This window comes from Chaetodon auriga, chromosome 17, assembly GCF_051107435.1.
Source record: "Chaetodon auriga isolate fChaAug3 chromosome 17, fChaAug3.hap1, whole genome shotgun sequence".
In the NCBI taxonomy this organism is placed as follows: Eukaryota; Metazoa; Chordata; class Actinopteri; order Chaetodontiformes; family Chaetodontidae; genus Chaetodon; species Chaetodon auriga.
In genome coordinates, this window is record NC_135090.1 from 3,278,031 (window position 1) to 3,292,134 (window position 14,104).

Below are 14,104 nucleotides of genomic sequence, written 5' to 3' on the forward strand. Positions count from 1 at the left end.
TGAGGTAAGGGTGAACTCTGGTGGACAACAACGGTACTACACAAAGACGCTTCAGTGCCAAGAGGCGATTTTATTTTAGCAGCACTTAGTATGAGTCAATGACAGTAAGGAGAAAGCAAGTCAGACAGATGATGTAAATGTGAGGAGATGGACAAAAGTGCCAAATGAGAAATCAAATGCAATCCAATGAAATGGCCTTACAGTAATTTATTTTTATTGTGTCGGGGGTTGCTGCTGTAGTCGAGGGCTACTGAACTGCAGTATATTGCCAGGCATTATTTTGTCCATTTCCTTTCGTACACTCTCACATCTCAGCATCAAACTAGGGATGGGCCATATAGAAAAAAATCTTCTGATTTGTGATAATTAACTTTTTATCAAGACGTAGGGTGTGTGTATATGTGTGTATATATATAAAACCACACTTGTAACAAATGTGTTTACATAGCCAGTCCTACCCAAACACCAGCGCAGAACAGCAGAGGTGGCATTAATCAGTGTGAAAAGCCATGTCAGCTGTCAGCTTCACTGACAATGTTCACACATGAGTCACCTCAACCCATGACAAACTGTAAAGATGTTCTTCACACAAATTGCATAATCTACAAGTCAACAAGCTGGAGCATCAGCCTTTTTGGTGTTTGCACTTTGAAATCCAGTCATCTGTTAGAGGCCAGCTTCAAGCCAGCTTAGATCCTTTTCCAAGAAATGAAGAGAGGCTGAATGATCAGGATGAAGTCAAGACAGTCTGAAGCTATTAAAATACATTTATCATCATGTCTGTGGTCATTCATGAGGCCACAGTATCAGCAGGAAAATGCTACAGAACCTGACTGTTGAGTTGCAGTATAAAGACTGCAGAGGAACACACCACACTTGGAAGTCACAGGACTCGGACAGGACTAATGTGGTGTTGTCTTTAGATCCAGGATGTTTATATGGTACCTTAGAGTTATTTTTGTGCCCCTGAAAATAAAAATTAGAAAAATAAATAAATTATTGACGCAACGAAAAAGCCGCTGTAACGTCATGTTACCCCATGAGGCTGCAACTCAGACTCATGCTACTCAGAAGGCTTCTCTTTGGTGAGCAGCTCCTCAACACAGCTGCTCCCTTAAATTTGGTACCATAATACATCTCATGGCACCCAAAAGATGAGGAGGTGTTCGCTGTGATAGATGAACTATCACCAGCTAGTTTCAAATCTCTGCCACTTCATATTCATCTCTATAGCAATGACATGAACGGAAACCAATGGCTGCCTGGAAGGTTTGAAGTAGAACTCATGATACACTGTGTGCTTTGGTAAATGGTTGACTAGAAAATATATTTGAGGTAAATGGGCTAAAACAACAACAACAACAAAAAAGGATTGTCTTTTAAATACTCTGCAAACAGTCGAACCCTCACTTTCAGTGAGTGTTAACTGGTCTTTGTCACACTTTGATGGAGTTTGTCAGATTTAGCTGAAGGCCAAACGTTTTCAAGTTACACGGATCCACACTCTCACATCAGTGGCACATGCTGCACCGTCTGTTCGTCCCGTTTAAACCTGGTATTTCAGCACAGTTGCAGGTTGCAGATAAAGATGAGGCTGTACTAATGTTATCAGTATTGTACTACTTGTAGAATTAAACTGCAGTGGTGGCTGTGTAGGACTGTTTCTGACTCATGTGATCCAATTCAAAACTGAATGCCTACATGTTTAAATGTTGACGAAACTGACAAGTTATATTAATAAAAGTTGACTGAATAAAAAAAGACTAACCCATTTTATATGATGATTCACTTATTCAACTTAAGCATTTTGTTTGAGGATTTTCTTTTTTTTTATTAGGGTGATGACATCATAAATATGATGACAGACATTAATAGGAGCTTCAAATGTATAAAAAAAATGGCATTCAGTACAGGCCTGCAGCCAACTGCACAAAACGAGCATCATGTCCAATCATACTCGCTTGTACGTTTGTAAGCATCAGCCATACCTGGCAGCGTTTGGCATGAGCGCGACCGGAGGTGCAGCTCCTCTCATTCTGACATACAGAACGATGTGAAGCAGCAGTACCATAAGATGACCCTCAGCTGCTTTGTCAAAGCTAAACTCCCTGAACAGCTCTGACACGTCCTGTCAGCAGGTCTGACTAACTCCTTCACAGTGTGACTTCATGGAGGGTATGAAAAGCTGAGATGATTAATTCCAAATGAGTTCATTCTGAGTTGACCGCAGGAAGGCTAATTAAGATTCATGTAGAGTGTTCTAAAAATCCCAACCTATATCTGACTGGCAGAGACACAGCTGTTCAGGAGCTGCTCACTGATCTTTCTCAGGTTTGTAGATGGACAGGGTGCGGGCCGATGGGTCGGTGGCGTTGATCCAGCGTGGCATCCAGTAATGGGAGAGCCACTTAGCTCGGCCCGGGTAGTGCTTCTCAAACACCTGTCTGTAGTAGTAGGCCTCTTTGGAACATGGAGGGTTGTAAGGGAACGTCTTGTGAGCCTTCTCCATCTGGTCATCATTGACCTAAGAGAAGATACAGGGCAGGTCAGTGGGCTGATGGGCAGTGCAGAGGTGTACTTCAGTGTGTACATGGAAAATATCAACCAAGTTAAAAAAAAAGAATTTCCCCAAGAGGATGAATAAAGTAATTCTTCTTGATCCTACTCTATCTATTATTGCTTTAAGTGGAAATTATATAAAATCAGTAACGCCTGAGTGAAGAGATGACCTTAATCAAATGTGTCCTGCTGAGTCCTGATAAACGTCCACACCCTCACACTGTAACGGGCACTTGGGCACTGTGGCAGTTACTGAAGCACAGCAGTAGTAGCAGTAGCAGTAATAGTAGTAGTACTAGTAGTAGTAGCACACAAGTAGCACCCAACTACTCACAAACAGTACAAGTGAGAGTACTGGGACAGATCTGAAATGTGGAAACCTTGAGGCAGGCTCAGATGTCATGTGTGTAGGGCTGTTCAAAGCCATGATTCATTAAGTCCAAGGGGACTTGATAGAGCCTCGTGTGCACTGTCTGTGGACTTCATCTGTTTTCATGACAATCTTAGTCAGGATTCATGACACTCAGACTGTCAATGTGAAAAAAAAACACTACTAACACTGTATGTATAATGAACATGACAGTAGGCTTTTGTAATGAACAAAGACCAGTTTGAAAAGAGTATTTAAGATGATCATTTTGGTTTCTTAGAACATTACTCAGATCTGTTAAGACAACACTGTATTCACCAAGAAAGAGAGCCAGACAGCAAGACAGGTTGAAACCAAGACAACGGTATGTATCGTTAAAATGGCTTTTGTGTTTGAATGTTCTTTGAATTGAGTCAATTTAACTGAACACTCGTTAAAAACAGATCAGTCACGGGTCTTTTCAGGTCTTGGCCGTACAGTGACATACCATAGACTCGAGGTGCTCCTGCAGGCAGGTGTACCAGGACTTCTTCACAGACATCACACCATCACTGAAGGCCTCTTTACGTCTCCACAGGATCTCATCAGGGATCAGGTTGAGACCTTTGAAGGAGTCCCTCAAAAGATGCTTCTCCACTCCATTCTGTTCACACAGGACATACAGAACAAACCATCAACACAAAGACCACTGCCTCCAAAGAGCCCTCCATGTTTTGGACAGTGAAGTGAACACTGGCTGTACAGATCAAGAGACCTTGGGGACCCTCATCTCCTCGGGCAGAGAAAGGTAATATGCTGTAAGTCTGTGGTCCAGGAAAGGCACTCTGAGCTCCAGGCTGAAAGATAAGAAGGAACATCAGATCAGCTGAGACACTTATACAACATGACAGTCCTCAATTCATCATGTGGTCACTGCAGAGGAAGAGGCGGGTTGAGTGTAGGACTTCCTGGAACAGACTAAAGCAAACGTTTGTTTCCCTCAGCACTTCACTACATATGATTCATCCACGGGCTCTGTCGATAATGGTTAATAACTCCACTACCATCAATTATCAGTGTTCATCACTGGGGTAGTACTAGTACTACTAATACTTGCTCTAATTATAATGCATTATTCATTTTACCTCTGATGCTTGTCCATTATGTTGCTGTTGACCTCTTTATCTCTTTCCCTTTGTTACCTTAATGGTTAAAGACGAGATCTGAAAAGCCTTCAGGCCTTTCATCAAGCCGACTGATAATTAACATTCCTAAAAGCTGTTGCGCAATATCAATTAGTCTAATTTCAAATGTCAATTCATTATGTCAGTGTTTTTCTTCCAATTCATAAACTGACTGGGTAAATAAAATCAAAACAAAAAACACAAAGTGCACTGAAAACTGGCGTGATGGAGATATTCTACAGCTGCTGCTCGCATTCAAAGACAGAAAGCATCAGAGCTGAAACAACTTGGAAATCAATTATTCAACAGAACCTCCTCAACAGAAAAATAAAAAATTACTGAATTTTTAATTAATTGTTGAAGTCGTTTAATGAGGAAAACATGTTAAATAATTGCCGTTTACAGCTTTTGAAATTTGCACAGAAGGGAGGAGAGTAATGTTGTTGATGTTTATGTTTATGTTTATGTTTCCAGTGTGACTCCTTTAGTGAGGGCGGTGGTGGATAATGAGGTGAGAAGTGTTACCCGTGTGCAGCAGTGGTGCGATCAGCACGCAGGACATCGAACAGGTAGAGTTCCTTCATCAGTCGAACACTGTCCTCTGCAGCGGCTTTGGGAGTTGGAGCCTGGAGGAAGAACGTATGGAGGACACTCTCATTAAAGCCTTTCACACGTGCACCCCTTTACATTGATCTGATGGCATTTAACACGCTCATGTCACTCCTCAGATCACTGTCAGGCATCACCACAGCGGATCATCAGATCAGATGCATCGCCAGCGGCGGCTTGCTCAAGAACACGTCTACATGTGGACAGGAGGAGGTGGGGATCCAACCACCAACCCTGTAATCAGTGGACGAGCTGCTCTACGCCCTTCACAGAAGCTATCAAAACTATTTAAAGACCAACTGTCTCTCCCAGTATTTTTCATTGTTACTCATACTAACTGAGTCCAACTCAACAACCTGTCATTCAGCCATTCTCTCTCTCTCTCTCTCTCTCTCTCTCTCTCTCTCTCTCTCTCTCTCTCTCTCTCTCTCTCTCTCTGATGTCTGATTAAAGCAGTGAGGACTATTAATGTAAAAGCCAGCAATGTTTCATACTCTAGGTCTGAAAAGAACTAAACATTCAGTTATTCTCACTGCAAGTTAAACGCAGTGATTTGGTCAGGCCAACATGATAGAGTCCGTTATTAAAAATAAACTCCAGCTGTGTCGTAGTGCCCCGGCAGTCTAAAGGACAGACATGTAATGTCACCTCCTCAAGACAACAGTGAAGTAAAAAAGCCTTCAGCCACTGGAGGTCAGCAAACTCAAACTGAATAAGCCTCTATATGTTGCTACCTACTAAATATCAACATGATACACACACATTACTCAAACATTAGTGAGACTGCTCTCTGGAAGACTTGCCTTGTGGAAGTAAATATATCCCTGAGTCAGCTCATCAGAACCCTCTCCAGAGAAGATCACCACGCTGTCTGACTTCTCCCTGATGTACTTTGAAACCAGGTACATCCCTACAGGTGAAGAACAAGTGTTTAATTACACAGCAACAATACAAAAAAGTCACATACAAACACACCACAGTGCAGGTCTGAGGCTGATCTGAGCAGCTCAGACAGGGCTGACAGCTATTTGCTGTTGGGCTAATATGTTAATGATTTGATATTATCGCTGCTTATCCTCATACATTATTAGATTGTGGGCTTTTAGCACTCATATGATGGGATGAGTTCTGCAGTGCTGGGCTGCGGCACAGTAAATGTCCCATATGTTGCCCCACCTGACCTCTTTGACCATTTGTCTAATCTCACTGGCTTCCACTGTGATTCAAACAAGCCAGTCAGGTGGAAAAGGAATGCAGTTATGCAGCATATTCAGACACAGCTCTGTCACATCAGTGAGTCCATCAATCAGCAGAAATGTGGGGCCTTTCAGAGAGAGACAGCAGATGGACGTATTATTTCATGCCATTCTGCGAGTTCACTGGATTTTGGATCAGTGGTGTGCACAGATCCTGATGACTGAAAACGCTGGTTTGGTGAGCTGAATTAGCTGTCACGTCGAGGCTACAACTACTCTAATTTCTGCATGTTCAGCTAACTACTGTGCACCAAGAAAAAGGCTCTCTAGGCTTACGCCAGCAAATAAAACGAATGAATTAACTCCAAGAAAATGAATGAAACATGAAACAAATAACATGCTGTCAGTCAAATTCAAATTACACACCTAGAAAATAGTGATATGTTTAATTAACCTGAAATAAATCATTGAAATGAAGCATTCTGTATGTATTCAACACGTTTCTAAGACAAATGAACTTTGGTTATTCTGTGAAACAGGTGGAATTTTCACTTGTTACATAAAACGTAAATCTGGTTCCATATTTTCCATTTTTATCCGTCAAGAAAGATGAAATCAGGAACTTAGCGGTGTTTATTTGTATTACTTTAAAAACATACAGCAAATGTATTTGTTTGCAAACTGTCATTAATAGAGAGATCATTTCATGACTTTCATCTGGCCTCAGTGAGGTCAAGCCACAACCTCCATCCCTGAACTTCTTGCTCCGGCCCACACTCACCCACAGAGGCACGAATGGTGGTGATGTCATAGGTCTCCAGGTGAAAGATGACTTCCTCTACAGCTTGGATGCCTTCTTCTGCCGTGAAGTTCACCTCGTGGTGTTCACAGCCAATGTGAGTTGCAACCTGACAAACACAAACCAGGTTCCTGAAAACTGACCAAACTGCGTGTTTTCTTCCTTTCAGCACTGCTGACAGGGGAAATGTTATGAAGAACCTACCTTGCGAGCAGCTATGATGTCTGGACTGTCGTCTGACCCGATTGAAAATGTCTGAATGGGATACTGCAGCTTCTCCTCCTTGGCCAGCTTCACCAGTGTAGCAGCAACCAAACTGGAGTCCAGACCACCTGAGGTTCACCAACACAAACCACATTCACCCCAACCGCTTCCAGTAAGGACGCGTTCCAGAAAATACCTTCAGCGCAGGCTCAGCTGATGAAAACATACATACTGATGACATGTTTTCTGCACGTGTTTAACATTAGCATGAGTCTGTCATATTGTTGGACCATCACAGTTAGCCGTAGGGTTGGTCACACCAGCCTTTTCAGAGTGAAACTTTTGACTGAAAACAAACCGGCCAATGGAAATGCGGGAATGAGTGGATGTGTATTTTCACCTCTTTCTTTGCCATCACTGTCTTGTCATCACAGGAGATGCATAGACGGCAGAACGTTAGCTTACCTGACAGAAGACAGCCAATTCTCCTGTGAGCCATGAGACGTTTCCTGACCGCATTCTCAAACAGGGCTCTGATGTTGGCTTTCACTGTTTCCTCCTCAAAACCTGTGGGGATGTCAGTGTTAGAGAACGCCGAACTAAATGCTTACCAAAAGGTGAAATGAACAGGAGTTCAAAGTAAACAGCTTCTTACTTGTCGGCAGCCTCTCCACAGTGTCGTAGACGGCATGAGCAGGCTCTTTTGTGCAGCAGTGAAACTGATCCATTTGAATGGACCGAACTTTGCCGTTCTCCTTCAAGTCGAACACCTCGAAGTACCCAGGGGGGAACGGGACAATGTTGGGAGGGCTGTCCATTGTATGAGTAAGGTCTGTAAGGCCTTTGATCAGAAGAACAACAAATCAAGCAATGCTAAAAAGCTGTGAAACATTTCTCACAAGCATATAAAAGAGGCAGATTCAGGGAGGGGTAGTAAACTATCCCACTACCTTTGGCTTCTGAGCAGATTGCAAGGAATCCATCCTCTGTGAGGAATTTGAACAAAGGCCGAACGCCATATGTATCTCTTCCCAGAAAGACCTTCCTGTTGGCAGTGTCCAGCAGAATAAAAGCAAAGACACCATCCAGCAGAGACGCCATCTTCTGGATGCCAAAGCGGTCATACAGATGGAGCAAAATCTCTCCGTCCACTTTAGTCTGATAGTCAAACTCAAACTGCGTCCTCAGCTGGAAAAAAATGGAGAAATAGCACAGACAGGGTTACACTTAATTAAACTAAATAACTAATTACTAATTAAAGCTGAATGGAGAAAGGGAGGACTTTAGTATAAAGTCTGCAGCCATGCTAACGGCGCTGAAAAGATGTACATTGGCACAGTGGTGCTAATGCAACTGACGCCCCTCACAATGACAGCATTAACATGCTGATGTTTGGAAGGTATCATAATGCTTACCATCTTCACAATGTAAATTGGTAGCATGGCAACATTGGTGCAGCCGAGGCTGATGGGAATGTCTTAATTTTGCAGTTATTTTGTCATAACCAAATTTTAGTCACGTATTCCCTTCAGGATGAACTCTAATCCCTTTGCTCACCTCTTTGCTGCCATCTTCTGGTCACATTTTCAATTTGTCCAATGCTTTGGTTCATGACCAAAGACCAGCAAAACCAATCAGTCTCAGCTGCAGTTTGTGTTCAGAGCTAGTTAAGAAATGTTAGAATGCTAACACGCTAAACTAATATGCCGTAGTTCAGCCACTCCGCAGGAAGCCAGGTCTTGATTCAGCCATCCCAAATAACTTAAGGCCAATTTCTAAGCTTTCTTTTTTTTCTAACATTTTAGAGAAATGCACACAGACAGCTCCTGAAGCTGCCCATTCACTGCGCAATTTTAGTCCATTTCAGACCCAATTTTTGAGCCTCACGGCTTATTCAGGACTGAATTTCAGCATTGCTGCTCATTGTTTGTCGTGTAATGTATGGAGGGGAGCGAGGACGATCATAGGCCAACCAACTGCTTCAGACTGGCCCTTCGACGTTCTGATGATTCCAAAAGGCTAATTAAAACTCAGGGCTTTTTCTGTGGCACCTCCTACACCCTGAAATAACCTGCTGGATGCCACTAGACAGGCTCAGTGGGTTCGACCTGTTTTTGTTTTTATCTGATTCCTTTGGTTTTACATTAAGTTTAAACTTATTTCTATTTTAATCTTGCTTTATTTCTACAGCTTCTGTTATGCACACACAGAATATGTCTTGTATACATTATACACATACGTCTGCCCTTGTGAAGCACTTTGGTTAGCTTTTACAAGTGCTATAAAAACTTGAATTTGCTGAGAGGTCAGTGTGAGAAATGTGTCGAACTTCTGTGAGACCCACAGCAGATGTTGGCAGCATGGATTTTATCTTCAAGGTTATTCAATGTGGAGGTGATAACACAATATGTAGTTCAAATGCAGGCTGTAGAGTCTGTTTACAATGTGAGTCCATCCAAAACAGAACTAACCCGATGATCATTAATGATGCTGGACAAAATCATTCCAAAATCTATTCATTCGACCCATGACAGGAATTATGGGTGACAACGCTCTCCTTGTGCCTGCACTGGTGACTCTAATTTGCCAGTAGGTCAAGTGAAGTCAAGTTTACAACCAGAGCTGACCAAAGTTCTGTACAAAGTAAAGTGAACTGCACGACATAGCAAATAAATTTCAATCAGTAAGTAGCAAAAAAGGCATAAGGTGATTCTTTATGTTTCAGCCCTGTGATACTGATGACCTGCTGCTCCCTGCTGTTTGCCCAGTCTGTGATGGTTTAGGTTCCGTCCCCCTACCGGAGTTATTATTTGTAGGCGCGCACAAAAAAACTGAATTACAGAATAGTGTTCTGTCTAACTTGATGCTCGGTGTCGTTGACTCCAATTTGTTCCCAGAAATCTAGTTTATACCAGAGGCTTTTTACTTTAATGTCTTTAATATCTTTAATGCTGATGTGTCCTGTGGAGAACTAACCTTTGGTCAAGCTATAGTTTTCAGTGGTATGACAACTGTTAAGATGTTTGAGAATTAGAAAACAGACCAAAGGGATTGCGCATGTCCTCTTGAGACACTCACTCTCTCCTTACCGTGTGATGGTTGTAAATCTCTCCATTGTAGCAGAGCCACAAGAAAGGAAACTTCTTGATGCGCAAGGGCTGCATGCCATACAGCTGGTCCACAATAGCCAAGCGGTGGAAGCCGAAGCAGCAGTTGGTGAAGCCATTGACGTTCTCAAATCGAAAGGCATCAGGGCCCCTGTGAGCAATCTTCATGGCACTGGTGCACTGAACGGACAGGCACTCATCGCTGCCAAACAAAGCCCAGATCCCACACATTTTACAACTGTGGAAGCTGGATGGAAAAAACAGAGACATGTACAAAGTTGAGTACTATGCAGTTTATAACTGTGCATTGAAATAAATATTAGAGATTTGAAATGTAAAATCACTCTGGCATAAAAACTAAATGGAGTCAAACTGTTTGTTTTTATCATTTGTTTCCTAATCTGTCTGAAAATTTTGGATTTCTGTGAAACGCTTGTAAAGTGAAACACAAAGTGTTCCACAGTGTGGCTGTTTAACCTGTTTACAATTGGTGACTTACAGAGGATCAATTACACATTCTGCACAGACAGAGCCTGAGGCATCCTGTCCCCTCTGGCCACAGTGTGGTGGAGGATTTATGTGTCTAAGGAAGAGAAAAGACTGGTATTGTTGACATACATGGCTACATTACTATTGTACAGGACGCCCTGTGAAAAACTAAAAGCAGTAACTGGCACTATAGATTTGTAAGAAATTCCTGCTGTCGGTGAAGGCAGCACTGCTAATAGGCTCCATTTGACGTCAAACTTGACTTCCTGACAATTGCACACAGGCAAACTTTTGAATTGAGGCCAGGCCACGTGCCAAACCAAAATTAACCTAACCTATAAGGCAAATCTTAACATACCATATAAATACTGTCAATGAAGTTTTGTTTTACTTTTTTTCCGTTCATATTCTAGACCAAGTTTTATTTAATTAATAATGTCCTAAAGTTAATTCTTGATAAATGATGAAACAAACTCGTGGGGTTGACTCATAATGTGTAACGCTAACGTTACCCCACTGTCCATTGAAAGAATGAATGACCAAGTTTAACTTAGCTATTAATATTCATTCATTGTACACAATGCATGAAAGCGCAGTAACAACTTTGAACACCTGAATATGAGCTTTACCGTTAAAAAGGTAGAGCTGCCCATATGTAAGAACAGCTTTTCAGGTGCAGACTTTTCATTTAGCTAACGTTATGTTAGCCTACAACATATTCCATTCTCTCGTGTCAAGAGTACCCAATACCAAACTTCAGTTAAAATCTTACCAATTAAAAATGTGCTTAGCTATGATCAAAATCTCGAACAGCCAACAACATGGTCAGCATGGCTCTCATAAATTATTACGTGGTATTGTTAAACTCGATAACGTTAAAGACCAAGCAGGACTTATTTTTCTATAATGTCATACTAGCTTCATTCCCATGATCTTTTTCTATTCCACGCCGGGTCAGGCGCAGGCAATGTGTAGTGAAAATATCCCGCGAGAATTTCTGAGCTAAGATGCTAATTTAGTGGCTCACATATACGCCGAATTTTCAGAAACACCCTACTAATTCATAACTGGTCAGTAGTAATGTTCTATGTGGATGCATACGTTACTTTTCTATGATAATCTATTAAATGGGTTTCAAAATTAAGGAGTTTCCGGATTCGTTTAAAAACTCTTCATTCAAGTGAGAGCCAATATTTCTGTCCACCCCACGAAAATCTAAACCTATGAACGACACGTTTAGTCGTAGCCAAGCCGCTTACCTTGTTCCTCAAATGATTCCTGTGAAGATGATGACTGAGAGGGCACTGTCACTTCACTGTACTGATGATACTGCAATGACAGACGCTAGGAAATACGAATGTGCAACCGGAATTAGTTTAGTCTTCAAAATAAGAGCCTGCTGTTGCCTAGCACTCAAGGAAAAAAAGCAACAATGTTGTAGCTAAAAACTTTTCATGGCATATATAGTTATGTTTAAATCAAATTTTATATATGGATGTTTTTATTTTTGTCAACACACATTTTATGTGTGAATATTTTAAAAAAAGCTTGAAATTATTCGATAAATTTGTTTTATTTTGAAGGCTACATTCACCCATTGTTATTTTAATTTTACGTACTTGACGGTTCACATTCAACTGCAACATTAAGAACTGTTGCATCACCTATAAAGGTTTCATTACAAAATGTAGGTTTTGGTTTAAACATAGATGCGAAGGCAATAGCCTAACCATGTTCCATTGAGTCATGTGTCTGGAGATGCCCAGTGGCATCTCTGATAAACTGAACAGCAATTTTATTTTAGATTTTTCTATAAACTCCACACCAAACTATTTATTTTTACATATTTACTCCATCAAATCTGGTAGAAAGTGTTTTATTGTTAAGTTTATGTCCATATGCCCATGATTTTATCCCTGCCAACCTGACACTGAAGACCACCACATGCAATGTTGCATCATCAGAGGACATTGCATCATGGTGAAGCAAAACGTCAGTACAGAATCACTCACCAGGGATCTCTACACAGCACATGGTTAAAACTGTCCAACTTGTTCCTTAATCATTAACCAATTCATTCAACGAAAAGGTGATAAGACCATGGACATATCCTGGTTTATGTTCCAAGATGGTGTCCCTTCATTCTAATAAAAGTTGGCCACCCAGCACATACATACAGACTGTTTTCTCTTCCTGGTTGGCTCCAGCATTGTCCATGACATGATGCATGTATTAATGCTTTATTGTCTCTTTTCCAGGTCCTGGCCCTGTCAACTCATAGACTTACATTGAGATATTGTCTGATAAATAGTTTTCCTATGCTCTGACGGTGTTTTAAATATATAAAATTTTCATGGTTTAGACATTCACAATACCAAGAAAAATAATATTTGACAGTGTGAGCCATTTAAGATGTCCTGTCAACAGCTGCATAGGTATTTCTTTATAGTAATGGTCTATGACAAAAAATGTATTTCGGGTTGTGAGGATTTTTTGGTTGCAGAACCACAACTGACAGCTGGAACAAGTGTCAGCAAGAGTGAGTCTGCTGCACCGCAATTTTTATTAGTAGAATCATGGCCAAGACTCTCACTTTCATTGTCTTAATTCATATGATAAAGTTTAGGTAACACAACCATTCAGGTTATTTATATTAACAGTATAAATGTGTGGTTAATGAGAACTCTTATCACACTGAACCATAAGCTCAATAGAGGTTATGCATGAGATAGTCCTAAAATCCCTTAATGGACCTCTCTTCTAAACCTAAAATGGATCCTAAACAAGGCATCGAAATGCTGTTTATTACAAATATGCTGCTGCTGTGCTGTGATGGTCTAAAGCTTGACTGCTGAGGTTGTAAGACCTTATTTTGATTTGAGTGCATACACATTTTACAAGGGACTCTTAATTTCTAGTTCAACAGAACACTTTTGGGCAGCACTTACTTGAAGCAGCACTTAGCTATAACACACACATTACCACGTTATAAAGTTGTAATGGCAAACATGTTAGTGACAATTGCCCATTTACACTACCTGCTAAGGAGCGATATCAGCATTCATTTGATGCCATATTTCTGACCACCTGACAAATGTATGTCAATCTTAACTCTTCTTTTAGTTTTTCATAACTCCTGAAATAAAAAACAAATATTGAAGTCTTCAGCTGCTAAATGCTCCGCTTTGTTTTACAGCTCGTTGCTGACCTGTCTGTCTGCCCTGGTGCGGGGTGGGTTTTGTAGTGTCCATTTGGAAGAGTTTTTTGTTTAAAACAGCCGCCTGATGCTGCAGGAAAAACGTTGATGAGTGGTGGGACTGAACAAAACAGTAATGTTGCAGTCAGTAAAATCAAAACAATGAGAGGAACTGCAGAGTCAGTGGATTATTCTGTGAGAGTCACTGAGCAAACTCTTTCACATTACACACTGTCATTTGATCCGTATGAAAATATTGATTAGTGCAGCTTTAAGTAACCCTAGCAGCAAGGACTTCTGAAAAGTCTGAAAGCTCTGCATGTATAAACTAAAGCCTAATAAAGAACTCAGGACAAAGAACAAAGAAACAGCACCAATATCCTGACAGCCCTTGCAAAACTCACCTGAGAGT

At 41.1% G+C, this 14,104-nt stretch overlaps 1 protein-coding gene across 1 annotated transcript; it reads right to left on the bottom strand.

Moving 5' to 3' along the window:
- Window positions 1–50: 50 nt before the first annotated feature.
- Window positions 51–11,842, bottom strand: asns (asparagine synthetase). The gene is made up of 12 exons (XM_076754435.1): window positions 11,756–11,842; window positions 9,990–10,254; window positions 7,851–8,088; window positions 7,556–7,741; window positions 7,366–7,467; window positions 6,901–7,028; window positions 6,679–6,805; window positions 5,505–5,611; window positions 4,618–4,718; window positions 3,684–3,765; window positions 3,417–3,572; window positions 51–2,524 (listed from the first exon to the last, which is right to left on the bottom strand). Exons 2-12 carry the CDS (start codon window positions 10,236–10,238, stop codon window positions 2,315–2,317), a joined length of 1,686 nt encoding a protein of 561 aa, XP_076610550.1. The 5' UTR covers window positions 10,239–10,254; window positions 11,756–11,842; the 3' UTR covers window positions 51–2,314.
- Between the last annotated feature and the right edge of the window lie 2,262 nt (window positions 11,843–14,104).

Coding starts and splice junctions, on each gene's coding strand:
- asns (XM_076754435.1), bottom strand. CDS start 10,238: ATGTGTGGGATCTGGGCTTTGTTTGGCAGCGATGAGTGCCTGTCCGTT. Junction 7,468..7,555: donor TGTGGAGAGGCTGCCGACAA/GTAAGAAGCTGT, acceptor ACATCCCCACAG/GTTTTGAGGAGGAAACAGTG. Junction 6,806..6,900: donor ACATCATAGCTGCTCGCAAG/GTAGGTTCTTCA, acceptor TGTGTTTGTCAG/GTTGCAACTCACATTGGCTG.